Below are 13,619 nucleotides of genomic sequence, written 5' to 3'. Positions count from 1 at the left end.
AGCAGAGTCAAGGGGCAGAATCCCTGTTCTTGCCCTGCTGGCTATACTTCTCCTGATGCAGCCTAGGGGACTGTGGCTGTTAGGTCGAGAGAAGTGTTACAATTCTTTGCTTGTCACTTGTTGGATGAACAACCAAGACAGTGAAATGCTGAGGTGTCAGCTTTTCACTGTAGCTTACTTTTCCAAGAGGCCTCTTGGTCCACGCAGCAAACATCACACCCGGCTGCTGAAGACTGTACTTGCCAGGCTAAACTCCTGTAACGTGGGAAGGAGAAGTGTAGAAAAAGACATTTTTATATCACAGGGACTGGCTTCCTTTAAATGGCATTCTTAAAAGGAATCATTCAATTTCCCTGTAGGAAATTTGGAAGGGTTTGGTATGGGTAACACGATTTCTGATCTCGTTCATTGTACACGCTCTTCAAGGCAATCTACTTGGGGAAAGCAACACTTATTGAAAGCCTTTGAATCAGGGTCTTTCATGTTACAATGTGTCTATTTACTGCTGTCAGTGGGCTTGTAATATATTTAGCTTGCCGGGGTTAACGAGCATACCTTGGAGTGTTGGTTTTATTTTCTGGTCTGTGACACGTAGCAAAATCCCAGTATACAATTGAGGAGTATTATAATGTTAAAATGTTAATTTGTTCTGCATTCCATTAAAATTGGATTCCCCCCTCCCTCCCCCCTCCCCTTCCTTGTGCACTGGCCCATGCATTTTGTATAAAACCTATAATTTAAACACTACACCACAGAAGTGCCCTAAATTAGTAACCTCTTGCCTTTGTTACCTTAATTATGCCTCATTATTTAGTACTTAAAGACCAACCTCTAGCTATTGGTTAAATATTTGCTAGCTAATTAGATTTCTCATGTTAAAGAAAACAGTAGCCCTTGCCTCTGTTCTCATTTGAATGGAGTTTCAGGGGGTTGAGAAAATTCCATGCATTGCCTCAGCAGAAGTGAACTTTTTGGTCTTTGCCTTACTTTTTTCTTGTTGGTTTTTTTTTTATCCCTTCTAATGAGAATTTCATCAGGTATTAGCTGTCTGCTTACATTCCAATAGGCAATTACAAGGCTGTCTCAAAACAAGTGTTTTGGAAATGATTGTGTTTCAGTATCTTCTGTGTTTTCTGGCTACATCTATTCCTTTTAGCTTTCATTAGCATCTGACACACTCAGTTCCTTTTCTCTTGTTATTGTGGAAGGAAATATGAAGCAGATTGCTTCTTAGCTGCCAGTAGCTACCTTTCAGACTTGTAATCTCCTTTTGGGAACAAGTCTGAGGTGTTTGATCAGAATCACAAGATCCTGATTCAGAATTCATTAAATCCACACAGGTTGATGAAACAGCTGTTGAATCATCCTTGGCAAACTTCAAGATCACTTCTCCTGCTTGCATGTTAATTGTATGCAGAATTTACCAACTGCTGAAGTTATGCCTCTGAATTCTCTGAGTTCCACAGTAGTGGAAGCTTGTCTACCCCAATTCTTTTTTCTGTCTGGCTTGATTCCTGCCCAGTTCTTAACTGCTGCTTTCCTTACCTAAGGTTTTGAACTGTCACCTGCGCTGTCCATGTGCCCTTAGAAGCAAGTTGTGTCCAAAAAGTTCCTTCACCCTTTCTTCCTATATGTTTTGGGACATTAGGAATGAAAAATTGCAGAGGGCCATGGTTACAGTTTGAAGTGCAGCTCTCCATTTATGTTTATTGTTGTGTATTAATGACCTTTTATTTTTAACATAGTTGGAGAAAGGCATGTTGATCCAAGTCTTCACCTTGCTCATGTGGTTTTACTTTTGTGGAAACCCCAGCTATGAAACAGAAACAGTTGGCTCCTACTGTAAAACCTGGTTCCTGTGAAAGGCACTTTTAATTTATGGAATGTATTTTATTAGCCTATTTTGAGGGCAGCAGTGATGGGAATGCCAGCAGTGCATTTTACAGAGAAACTGGTTGGCATGTCCAGATTTAGGCTGTCAACCACTGAGGTAGATCCTTGCTCTGAAAACTTCATGTCACTGGATATAGATTTGTATCTGTAAGCTCTGAAACCATTGCTTCAAAATTCATGTGAAGCATTGAGTGATTTAGAATCATAGAATCAGGGTTGGAAGGATCATCCAGTTGCAACCCCCCTGCCATGGCCAAGGACCCCTCACACTACAGCAAGTTGCCCAGAGCCGCATCCAGCCTGGCCTTAAAAACCTCCAGGGATGAGGCTTCCACCACATTCCTGAGCAACCTGTGCCAGTGTCTCACCACCCTCCTGGGAAAGAACTTCTTCCTAACATCCTATCTGAGTCTACACAATTTTATTTTTGTTCCATTTCCCCCCAGTCCTATCCCTCCCTGACATCCTAAAAAGTCCCTCCCTGGCTTTCTTGTAGCCCTCTTCTGACACTGGAAGGCCACAATTAGGTCTCCTCAGAGCCTTCTCTTCTCCAGACTGAACAACCCCAACTCCCACAGTCTGTCCTCATAGGAGAGGAGTTCCAGCCCTCTGCTCATCCTCATGGCCCTTCTCTGGACACCTTCCAACACCTCCAGATCCTTCCTATAATAGAGGCTCCTGAATTGGACACAGTACTCCAGGTGGGGTATCAGTAGAGCGGAGTAGAGGGGGAGAATCACCTCCCTTGACCTGCTGGCTCTGCTTCTCTTGCTGCAGCCCAGGCTCTGGTTGGCTTTCTGGCCTGCAAGTTCTCACTGCTGGCTCCTGTTGAGCTTCTCATCCACCAGCACCCCCAGGTCCTTTTCTTCAGGGCTGCTCTCAAGCCAGTTCCTGCCCAGCCTATATCAGTGCCTGGGGTTGCCCCGACCCAGCTGCAGGACCCTGCACTTGGTCATGTTGAACCTCATGAGATTGCCATGGGCTCACCTCTGCAGCCTGTCAAGGTCCCTCTGGATGGCCTCCCTTCCCTTCAGCATGTCTGCTGCTTCTTGATTGTTGTGAGTATTTATTCTTGATTTTTCAATTCAGGAAGACAACCATAGAACAGAATCATAGAATGGGTCAGGTTGGGAGGAACCTTTCAAAGGTCATCCAGTCCAACCACCTTTGCCTTGAGCAGGGACATCTTTACCTAAGCTTGTTTAGTAAAGGCAGTGTGTAGTGCCTAGGAGGCCCTCTTGTTCTATGGCACAAAAAAAAAAGGTTCTGTGGAAACCTTTTCCCAAGAAGAGGTTTTGAGACTTTTTTTTTTTGTGAGGTACAAAGCTTTAAGAAGGGTAATTGCTTACTTTTCTTTCTGAGCAAATTTAGCAGGTATTAGTGCAGTATTATTATTTTCTAGGACCGGTGCCAACATCTATATTTGCAAGTCTCAAGACAGGTCTCAGAGGGAAAGCTTTTCCTCGTTGCCCTCGAAGCCTGCTACAACAAGCCTGTGGCATTTCTGTTCTGTTGCATCCCCCTTATTTACTTCCCCTCCAAAACGTATTGTTTTGCTTCTTTTTTTTTCCTTTCTTGAGGTTTGTGGTCACTGCAGAGGAGTGAGAGGAAAGGAAAGAGCAAAGTCATAACTTTTTGTTTCAATCACAGGTTCATTTTTCTAGTAGGGGGGGGTCACATTTAATGTGTGTAGCATCTTTGGGTGATCCTGGAGCAGATCCTCAGCCAGACTGAATTCTTGTGGGACTCAATATCTGACTTTTAACACAAGCTGAAGTCTGTTCTGTAGCCCAGCTACATTTCTTCTTTTTTTTTATCCCCCTCCTTTCTTTTTTTCCCCCTCCTTTCTTTTTTTCCCCCTCCTTTCTTTTTTTCCCCCTCCTTTCTTTTTTCCCCCTCCTTTCTTTTTTTCCCCCTCCTTTCTTTTTTTTTCCCCTCCTTTTTTTTTTCCCCTCCTTTCTTTTTTCCCCCTCCTTTTTTCCCCCCTCCTTTCTTTTCCCCCCTCCTTTCTTTTTTATCCCCCTCCTTTCTTTTTTCCCCCCTCCTTTCTTTTTTTCCCCTCCTTTCTTTTTTTCCCCTCCTTTCTTTTTTTCCCCTCCTTTCTTTTTTTCCCCTCCTTTCTTTTTTTCCCCTCCTTTCTTTTTTTCCCCTCCTTTCTTTTTTCCCCTCCTTTCTTTTTTTCCCCTCCTTTCTTTTTTTCCCCCTCTTTTCTTTTTTCCCCCTCCTTTCTTTTTTCCCCCTCCTTTCTTTTTTCCCCCTCCTTTCTTTTTTCCCCCCTCCTTTCTTTTTTTCCCCCTCCTTTCTTTTTTTCCCCCTCCTTTCTTTTTTTCCCCCTCCTTTCTTTTTTTCCCCCTCTTTTCTTTTTTCCCCCTCCTTTCTTTTTTTCCCCCTCCTTTCTTTTTTTCCCCCTCCTTTCTTTTTTTCCCCCTCCTTTCTTTTTTTCCCCTCCTTTCTTTTTTCCCCCCCTCCTTTATTTTTTATCCCCCTCCTTTCTTTTTTTCCCCCTCCTTTCTTTTTTTCCCCCTCCTTTCTTTTTTTCCCTTCCTTTCTTTTTTCCCCCTCCTTTCTTTTTTCCCCCCTCAGGTTTTTTTAATCAAACAAATGGAACTTTAAATCTTAAGATTTCCTGTGCTACCCAGGAAATTGAAGTAACTTTTAAGAGAGATTCAAAGTCTTGTCTTATTTTCTGCAAACGTTACAAGAGCCTTTGTTGCCTCTGAATTGCTTTCATCAGGAGGAGGTTAGGTTTCTGTGCACAAATTATTCCTTTTGATTTTACTACTGTGTTTATCACGTTAAGGGTGGTTAAAATGATGCATGCAAGTCCAGACTCTTCCAGCCTGTGTTTCAGTGCCTTCTTGAGGCGCTGGTTTTGCTGTAGTGTTATTCCAAGCAGTGGGAAGCCCTCTATAATCCTGTTCCTACCTAGGACTGTTTCATGTCCTCTCTCTTGGAAAACAGGCTGCTTTGTTAGGATGGATTTGAATGTCTAAATTCTAGTTTGAATAATACCTGTTTCAAGAGAGGCTGTATTATAAGAAATAAGATGATACCTGTTTCAAGAGAGGCTGTTTTTTGAGAAATAAGAGTCCTGGAGTTTTGCCCTTCTGTTTTGTTAACGTTTGCATTGCACACAGACCAGTGTTGCTTTCAGATGAAAAATAGATTGTTCCAGCAGAGTGCAGCAAAAGACAGATATTGTAAATATGTTAAGCTTTTCTGTCAAGAGTTGGCACACTGCAAAAAACGGGAAGAACTTGGATAAGGAGCTCCTGATTCCTAAAACACCAAGTAAGTTATGGAGGAACTGTATAAGATGATTGTGGTTTAGTTAAGTTAGGTTCTGCCCATCCTGCTTTCCTTGAGTATTTTGACAGAGTTCAGCTGTTGGCAGTTTGTTCTTTTAATATTGGCAATTTGTTGTAGTTACAGACATGGTATTAAGTTGGGAGCAGAGAAGGCTCCGAGGAGATCTAATTGTGGCCTGCCAATATCTTAGGGGGGCCCACAAGAAAGTTGGGGAGGGACTTTTGAGGGCATCAGGGAATGATAGAACTAGGAAGAATGGAACAAAACTAGAAGTGGGTAGATTGAGATTGGATGTTAGGAAGAAATTCTTCACCATGAGGGTGGTGAGACACTGGAGCAGGTTGCCCAAGGAGGTGGTGGAAGCCTCATCCCTGGAGGTTTTTGCAGCCAGGCTGGATGTGGCTCTGGGCAACCTGCTGTAGTGTGAGGTGTCCCTGCCCATGGCAGGGGATTGGAACTGGAAGATCCTTGAGCTCCCTTGCAACCCTAACCATTCTATGACTCTGTGATTCCTGCAGGTTTTTCCTCTAATCTGGTAGCATTTACTAGGAAATTAATCATTGGAGAAGTGCTAATATTTAGTGAATAATCCAAGTCTCTCTCTCAATCTCTCTCAAGTGTTACAGGTAAGTGGAAACAGAACTTTAAATTGTATGTAGCTAAATGCTTCTGATCAGTAATTTGTCTGAGGCTGGACTTGCAAGCTGCTAGAGGAGTTGAGAGTAGAATTGGAAACTATTTCCCTTCTTCCCCATACTTAAGCTATGAGGCTGCCCTGCCTTGTGTACTTTTAGCTACTGATTTTTTTTTGTTTGGTTTGTTTTTGTTGTTGTTTGGTTTTTTTTGGGGTTTTTTTGTGTGTGTGTAGTGGTTTGGGTTTTTTTTTTTTCCCTTCTTTGATTGCTTAGATGTTAGCAAGACTTTTTGGCCTTTATTTCACCATAACACAGAAAGGTTTTCTTTAGCCTTTTGAAGCCTTGCTTCAAGTGACATCATTAGGCAAAGGTTGTGTAGTTACCTTGACCCTGCAAAATTTACATAAGAGTAGTGAGCAAATACTACTTTCTAGATAATTTGAGTGATTCTAGTTTAGTCTTGGAAACAATTCTGAATGAAGGAAAAGGATCCCTTGTGTCTGCATACCTAAGCTCACTTGAAGGTATTTTTTTCTTCATGTAGGCATAGCTTTGCTGGATATTAGCAATATAAAAGAACAGTGAGGAAACCACCTGGAATTAGGTCTTTTTTATATAACACTAACATTAGGAGTAGTTTTCAGAAGCTGGAAAGAGGAACTATAATCTTAAAGTGTATGAATGAATGCAAGAGCTATACATTTAGCTAAGAAAAAAGAAATATAAGTATAATCAGAGACTGAAAACTGGATATCTGTGATGTTGTTCAAGTGATCTCAGAGGAATGTGGTCCTCCTTTACTCATCTGTTAAAATGTCTATAATTGAAATCAAGCAATACAGTTTTACTGTTAGCTTCTAGTTTTGTTCCCATGTCAGAATCTGGATTTAGAGCCCTAAGCAGGCATGTGTTTTCACTGTTTGGGTTGCAGCCTCATCCTCTGGTCCTCCTGATCCTGGGTTTCAAAATGCCTTGCACTGCCAAAGTTGAAGTGGGAAATGTTCCCAGACAAGTTTGTTCTCAGCTCATTAATCAACGTGAACAGGTCAATTGAGAGGCTGAGGATGGGAGCAAGTCTGGGATCCCCAACCAGTCGTTTGTGGGCACTAGAGAGCCATCATCCACACAGTATGGTCTCCTATCCTTCAGTGGGTCCCCTTTTGTTGCCATCACTGGCCCTTTCCTGACACCTTTGCCTTGTAGCAGTGTGGGATATTGCTTGAGTCCCTTCCTCTTCCTCCTTGCTGATCACATGAGGACAGTTCCTCTGGGCTCAGCCAGTGAAGTAATCAATGAAGCAATTAATGTTGCCATGCTGAAGGAGTAGGGATGTTTGAAGAGGCATCAGAGCAGGGTCTTAGGAGGCAATCCCTGCATCCCAGTCTGCTGCAACCAGCAGATCCCAAATTTTCCCATGTCCTCTGGCTCTCACAGCTGGTGGTAACAACCTCTGATGTATGCTTGTCACGAGCCCATTGGTATGTTGCATCTCTGCCTTGATGTCCTGACGAATCGTGAGCCCACCGAGCTAAGAATATCTCACCTCGGTGTTTCCAGTCGAGATCAAGATTAGAGTCCATGTCTACTTGAGAAACTCTTGCAGCTAGATCTGCCTGATGGTTGTGTTGCTGTTCCTCAGTAGCTTTGCTCTTAGGAATGTGAGCATCGATGTGTCTCACTTTCACTGGAATTCTCTCGATTCGATCAGCAATGTCCTGCCACAAGTCTGCTGCCCAAATGGGTTTTCCTTTTCTCTGCCAACCACTCTTTTTCCAGTTCTTTAGCCAACCCCATAGAGCATTGGCTACCATCCATGAGTCGGTGTAGAGATAAAGCTTTGGCCATCTCTCACGTTCAGCCACGTCGAGAGCTAGCTGGACAGCTTTTACCTCTGCGAACTGACTGGATTCTCCTTCTCCATCTTTCGCCTCTGCAACTCGGCGTGTTGGACTCCACACTGCAGACTTCCACCTTCGCTTGTTTCCAACAAGACGACAGGAACCATCTGTGAACAGAGCATATTTCTTTTCATCATCAGAAAGGTCATTGTAAGGAGGAGCTTCCTCAGCACGAGTTACTTTCTCCTCTGGAGGTTTAGCACAGTTGATGCCTTCAGGCCAACTTGAGATCACCTCCACTAGACCAGGTCTTTCAAGATTTCCCATTCGAGCTCTCTGTGTTATCAGAGCCATCCACTTAGACCAGGTTGAGTCTGTGGCATGATGTGGTGTGGATCCTTTGCCTTTGAACATCCAATTCAAAACTGGTAATCTGGGAGCTAGAAGAAGTTGTGATTCAGTTCCAATCACTTCAGAAGATGCTTTCACTCCTTCATAGGCAGCTAAAATTTCTTTCTCTGTTGGAGTATAGTTAGCCTCTGAACCTCTGTAACCTCGACTCCAGAAACCAAGAGGTCGTCCACGTGTCTCACCTGGAGCTTTTTGCCACAAGCACCAGGTTGGACCATTGTCACTTGCAGCCGTGTACAAAATGTTCTTAATGTCTGGACCATCTCGGACAGGTCCCAGACCCATTGCTTGAACTACCTCTTGCTTTATCTGGTCAAAGGCTGCTTGTTGTTCAGGTCCCCAGTGGAAATGGTTTCTCTTTCGAGTTACATCATACAGAGGTTTCACAATCTGACTGTATCCAGGAATGTGCAGTCTCCAAAATCCCACTATCCCCAAGAAACGTAGGGTCTCTTGCTTGTTTGTGGGACTTGCCATGGTAGAGACTCTATTTACCACATCCACTGGAATGTGTCGGCGTCCATCCTGCCACTTCACTCCCAGAAACTGAATCTCTGTGGTAGGTCCTTTCACCTTGTCTCGTTTGATGGCAAAACCTGCATTCAGAAGAATGTCAATGATTTTGTTACCTTTCTTGAAGACTTCCTCAGCAGTTTTACCCCAGACGATGATATCATCGATGAACTGGATGTGTTCTGGAGCACCTCCTTTCTCCAGAGCATCGTGGATCACTGCATGACAGATGCTTGAGCTGTGGATCCAGCCCATTGGCAGCCTGTTGAAAGTGTACTGGATTCCTCTCCAAGTGAAAGCAAACTGAGGCCTGCATTCCTCTGCTATGGGAATAGAGAAAAATGCATTAGCAATGTCTATGGTAGCATACCATTTGGCCTCTTTGGATTCCAGCTCATACTGTAGCTCCATCATGTCTGGTACTGCTGCACTCATGGGTGGTGTCACTTCATTCAGGGCTCGGTAGTCTACCGTCAGACGCCAGTCTCCATTCTGCTTCCGCACAGGCCACACTGGACTGTTGAAAGGTGAATGAGTTTTGCTGACGACTTTCTGACTCTCCAACTGACGAATCAGATTTTGAATGGGCAACAAAGAGTCACGGTTGGTTCTGTATTGTCTGTGATGCACAGTCTGAGAAGCAACCGGCAATTTAATGTCCTGTATCTTATGTTGTCCCACAACTGCAGATTCATCAGAAAGTTCAGGTCTGGCAGACAGCTTCAATTTTTGTCCATCAATTTCTATTGAAGCTACTCCAAAAGCCCATTTGTAACCTCTAGGGTCTTTGAAACGCCCTTCTCTCAGAAAATCAATTCCCAAAATACAAGGTGCGTCAGGTCCGGTCACAACTGTATGCTTCCTCCATTGTTTACCAGTTAAACTTATATTAACCTCTACCTTACTTAACTCTTGAGATCCACCAGTGACTCCCAGAATAGTTATAGACTCTGATCCCTGATAATTTGATGGTATTATGGTGCACTGAGCTCCTGTGTCAACCAAGGCCCTGTACTTCCGAAATTGTGAAGTGCCAGGCCACTGGATGTACACATCCCAATAGATTCTGTTATCTCTGTTATCCCTCTCCTCCCCCTGGCGGGAGGCAGGGCACCCCTAGTTATGGGGAACATGCGCACATGTGCATTGCACATAGTTTGCAGGGTTATGACTTTGCATGTTGTAACTGGAGCCACTGTTGGAGCCATAAGAGTCGTTCTGGGGAACTGTGGAAGTAACAGCTACCCTTCTGGTATTGCTACCTCGGGTTCTGCCACTTTGCAATTCCCTCAGTCTCCTGAAAAGATTAGAAGTTGGTTGGCCATCCCAGCGGTTCATGTTCTCACCAAACTGATCACGCAGAGTTATCCAAATAGTTCTACGTGATTGCCTTGGTGGTCTGTTTTGGAATGACCTGTTTTGGAATGTCCTGTTTTGGAATAACCTCCTTGGAGGACGTGTATTCCTCACAGATGAGACTTGTACCCACCTGGAGGAAGAATTGAAACTATCCCTTTGTGCCAATTGGGATATGGAGTTTCTAAATTCATCTTTTAACTCTCTTATGCAATTCTGAATATCACCAGACATCGTTTTAATGGCTGAAACCAAAGAACCACGTGTCATGCTATCCTCCAATTGTCTCATTTGATCACTGAATTGGCCAACCGTAGGAGAAGCTCCACCATAACTTCTTGACACAATTCTGCTTGCCAGAATGTTTGCATAATTAGAAGGAGCAAGTTTGATGATCTTTTTAGCAAGACCAATACCCACAGGAATGTCATCAGGATTCAGAGTTTCATGTTCACCATAGAGTAGCTCCTCTAACAGCAAATTCTCTCAAGCGCTTAATTCCCTCATCTATGGTAGTCCAGGGTTTAGGATTCCATGGGAGATCATCTCGGGAAGGGTATCTCAGGGCAACCGCTATTAAAAGGCGTATCCACAGATTAACCTTACCGAGAGCTTCGCCTAGATGTCTATCTATTCCATTGTCCCTTGAGAGAGTTCCTAACTGAGCTGCTGACTTGTCTCCAACTGTTAGAGCTGAAGCACCTGTATCATAACATCTACTAAGCCAAGCTAGAACTGGCTCCTTATCTGCCCTGGTGAAATCTTTACGGACATTTCTCAATGGGGCAACGTCAACCGGCCACAATGCTGAACAATTTTCTTCTGCTGTGACCTTAAGTCTTTCAAATGGCAGTGAAATAAAGGTTTTATTTAAGCTGGAAGTGCCTGGTTTTGGTTTTGATCAGGATATTTAATGCAGTAATAAATTTCTGCAGTACCTATAGAGTCCAGTTAAGGCACCCAGTGTATTGGGTGCTGTGCAAGCACAGAATAAAGTTCCCCTCTTTTATTTGTCACTAGAAATCTTGCCATTTCAGTACACCAAATCCTAGCCAAGTGTTGAACTTCAACAAATTGAACAGCCTTGTTTAAGGATGAAGGTCAGGTATTTAGGAAAGCTGTTACACAAGATGATGATTCTGGATCCATTTGTTTTGCTTTTCTAATGCTGCTTTTTGTTTAGTTTTTTGGATCTGTCTCAGTCTGTATTCTGAGGGGAATTAGTTGCTGACCTTTCCCATACCAGAAAATATTAACAGAGCAGGAATGGTGTGAAGCTCATCTAGGATTTTTCTTGCCTCAGCTTTGTTTTAACAGACTTCCTTTACAAGAAGACAAAGGGGAGTATAGTTGAGAGTCACTCACTAATGAGGAAATGTGATTGTTTGAATGCCATTAGGCTTGTGAAAATGATGCTTCATTTTACAGAGAACATTGTTAGTCTTAGTGAAACCAAAGAAAAAGCCAGCAAGTACAGGTTGTAGGGATCATAGGGCAAAGTTGAACATTCTCTCTGAATAGTGTGGAACATGTGGCAATGAGTAATTTTAGGGCTGCCTTACAGTGTTCCTTATTTTAACATTTCTTTTGTGGTGGCACAGTGTGGCCACAGTCGTTGGAACCCTTCTCTGCAGGCAGTCCAAACTTAAAATACCAAGCATTGCCTCAAATATTGTACAATTTCATACAGTATTTCTCTGTTTTTTAACATAATGGATACCTTCACCCTGGCTTTATATATGTATAGAGAGAGATATATAGATACTGATTTCATAATCTATTTTTGTGTGCTGTTTGGAAGTTGGCAACAAGGAAGGTTAGAAAACCAAGTGCTTAAAATGCAGACAAGTAACTTCTCATTGTTTTACAGTAGCATTGCTTTGATGCTGTAAACCCAGATATTTTAAACTGGCACTAACAACAGTCAGGAGCTGGCCTCTGCCTTGTCTTCACAGGATATTAGGGGTAGGAAGGGACCCAAAGAGATCATAGAAACATAGAATCAATAAGGTTGGAAAAGACCTCAAAGATCATCAAGTCCAACCTGTCACCCAAGACTACTAAACCATGGCTCCAAGTGCCACGTCCAATCCCCTCTTGAACACCTCCAGGGACGGTGACTCCACCACCTCCCTGGGCAGCACATTCCAGTGACTAACAACTCCCTCTGTCATCAAGTCCAACCCCCCTGCCAGCCTTCTGGCTCTGTACCTGCCAGCTGAGTGGCATTTCTCTATAGGTAGCTTTTAGCTCTATATTGAATTGCCAGTTGCTTCATGGGTTCTGCTGGGAAGACCGTGAGGAGGTCTGAAATCACAATACGAAAAGCTTGCAGGCATTCCAGCTGGCTGGGGTAGAAGTGTCATAGCAAGTGTTTAATATTAATAATTGAACTTGCAGAAAGTCATAAAGGCTCTTTGGATTGAGGAGACTTGGGGATGAGAATTACACCTTGATAATTATCATAATGGCAGTCGATAGACTGGTTGTGAAATTAATATATGAAGTCATTAGCCTGAGAGCCACTTCGTGTAAGCAGCAGAATGAGGATTTCAAACACTCAGCAAGTGGGAAGAGTGGTCAGAAAGTAGCTACAATGAGCATGCTTGCTGAGCTTTCTTGAGATGAGAAAAGAGAAGGTGAAATGATAACTTGAAGAGAATAGGTTGTGCCTAGGATTTTTTGATTCAGCAATTCAACAAACTGTACATTGCTGGATATGGACTGACTATAGCACGTGGACTGCATACAGAGCAAGAGGAGAGCTTGAGGGCCCTGGAATACAGAGCTGTCTTTGTTACCCTGAGACCAGACCCTTTGCAGTCTTCGTTTTGACTTTTCCTAGCAGGGGGTATTTATGATCTGCACAGAGCCTGACTGTTCATGGAGGCTGTGGGGCAGTAGGGAAGGAGATCTAAACCTTGGATGGATGTGTGAAGCCTAGAAGAGACAGATGGGTGCAGACTGTTTTGAAGTAAGGTTTTGTGTAGGAAAGCAGTCTACTGCTGGTGGCATTAAGAGGTCAGTCTATACCCACGGGAGGGTACGTGTGTGTGAATGGCTGTTGCTGTTGGGTAAGGAAATGAGAGTTTAGGAACCTGGAGGAGTGTAGTAGAGGTTTTGTGTGGAAGAAAAGATGGGTAAGGTGACACAGTGAAGAGAGGAAGAGCTTCTGGAAGATCAGGCAAAGTGAGACTTTTTTTTTTAACACGTACTACTGTCCTTTAGTTTTTAAATCCAACTAATCAATTTCCAGAGGCCTAGAAATGATTCAAACCAGGAATTGGATGCTTAGATTTTGTGTGTCCTGACTGGGAGGGAAAAGAGGGTAGAGGAGAATAAAACCCAGCAAGTACAGAAGCTAGCCATGCTTCAGAGCAATAATAACTATTTGGCACAGATAAAGCAAGGTTTATGCTGCTTTCATGCTTTTGTCACAGTTGACTCTTTTCACCCAGCAAAGATAATAAATGAATAATCATAAAATATTTGTGTTTGAAAGTTCCTCCTCGGTTTTTTCATGAAGAGTATTTATTTTCCATCAGCCCATTACAGTGTAACATTGATTGGTGCATGTAATGTATTATTCATACTCTTCCAGTTTCATCCCATTAGCAATGCCAACAGTACAGTGAATTCTGCGGTGGTAATCTTGTGTGAAGAG

General features: G+C 43.2%; 1 protein-coding gene across 1 annotated transcript in view; it reads left to right on the top strand.

The window, feature by feature from the left end:
- Positions 1-13,619, top strand: part of BBS9 (Bardet-Biedl syndrome 9) — a gene marked incomplete at its 3' end in the record, with an annotated part of 105,210 nt that extends 91,591 nt beyond the window's left edge. The window contains exon 20 of the mRNA XM_068152976.1: positions 13,557-13,619. Within this exon, the coding sequence (XP_068009077.1) occupies positions 13,557-13,619 (63 nt within the window). The remainder of the gene's footprint in view (positions 1-13,556) is intronic.

The sequence above is a fragment of the Melanerpes formicivorus genome, unplaced genomic scaffold, assembly GCF_026170545.1.
Source record: "Melanerpes formicivorus ecotype bairdi unplaced genomic scaffold, bMelFor1.0.p_v2 SCAF_24, whole genome shotgun sequence".
NCBI classification, from domain to species: Eukaryota; Metazoa; Chordata; class Aves; order Piciformes; family Picidae; genus Melanerpes; species Melanerpes formicivorus.
The sequence above is the reverse complement of the archived record's forward strand: the minus strand, read 5'-3'. Positions and strand labels throughout refer to the sequence as shown.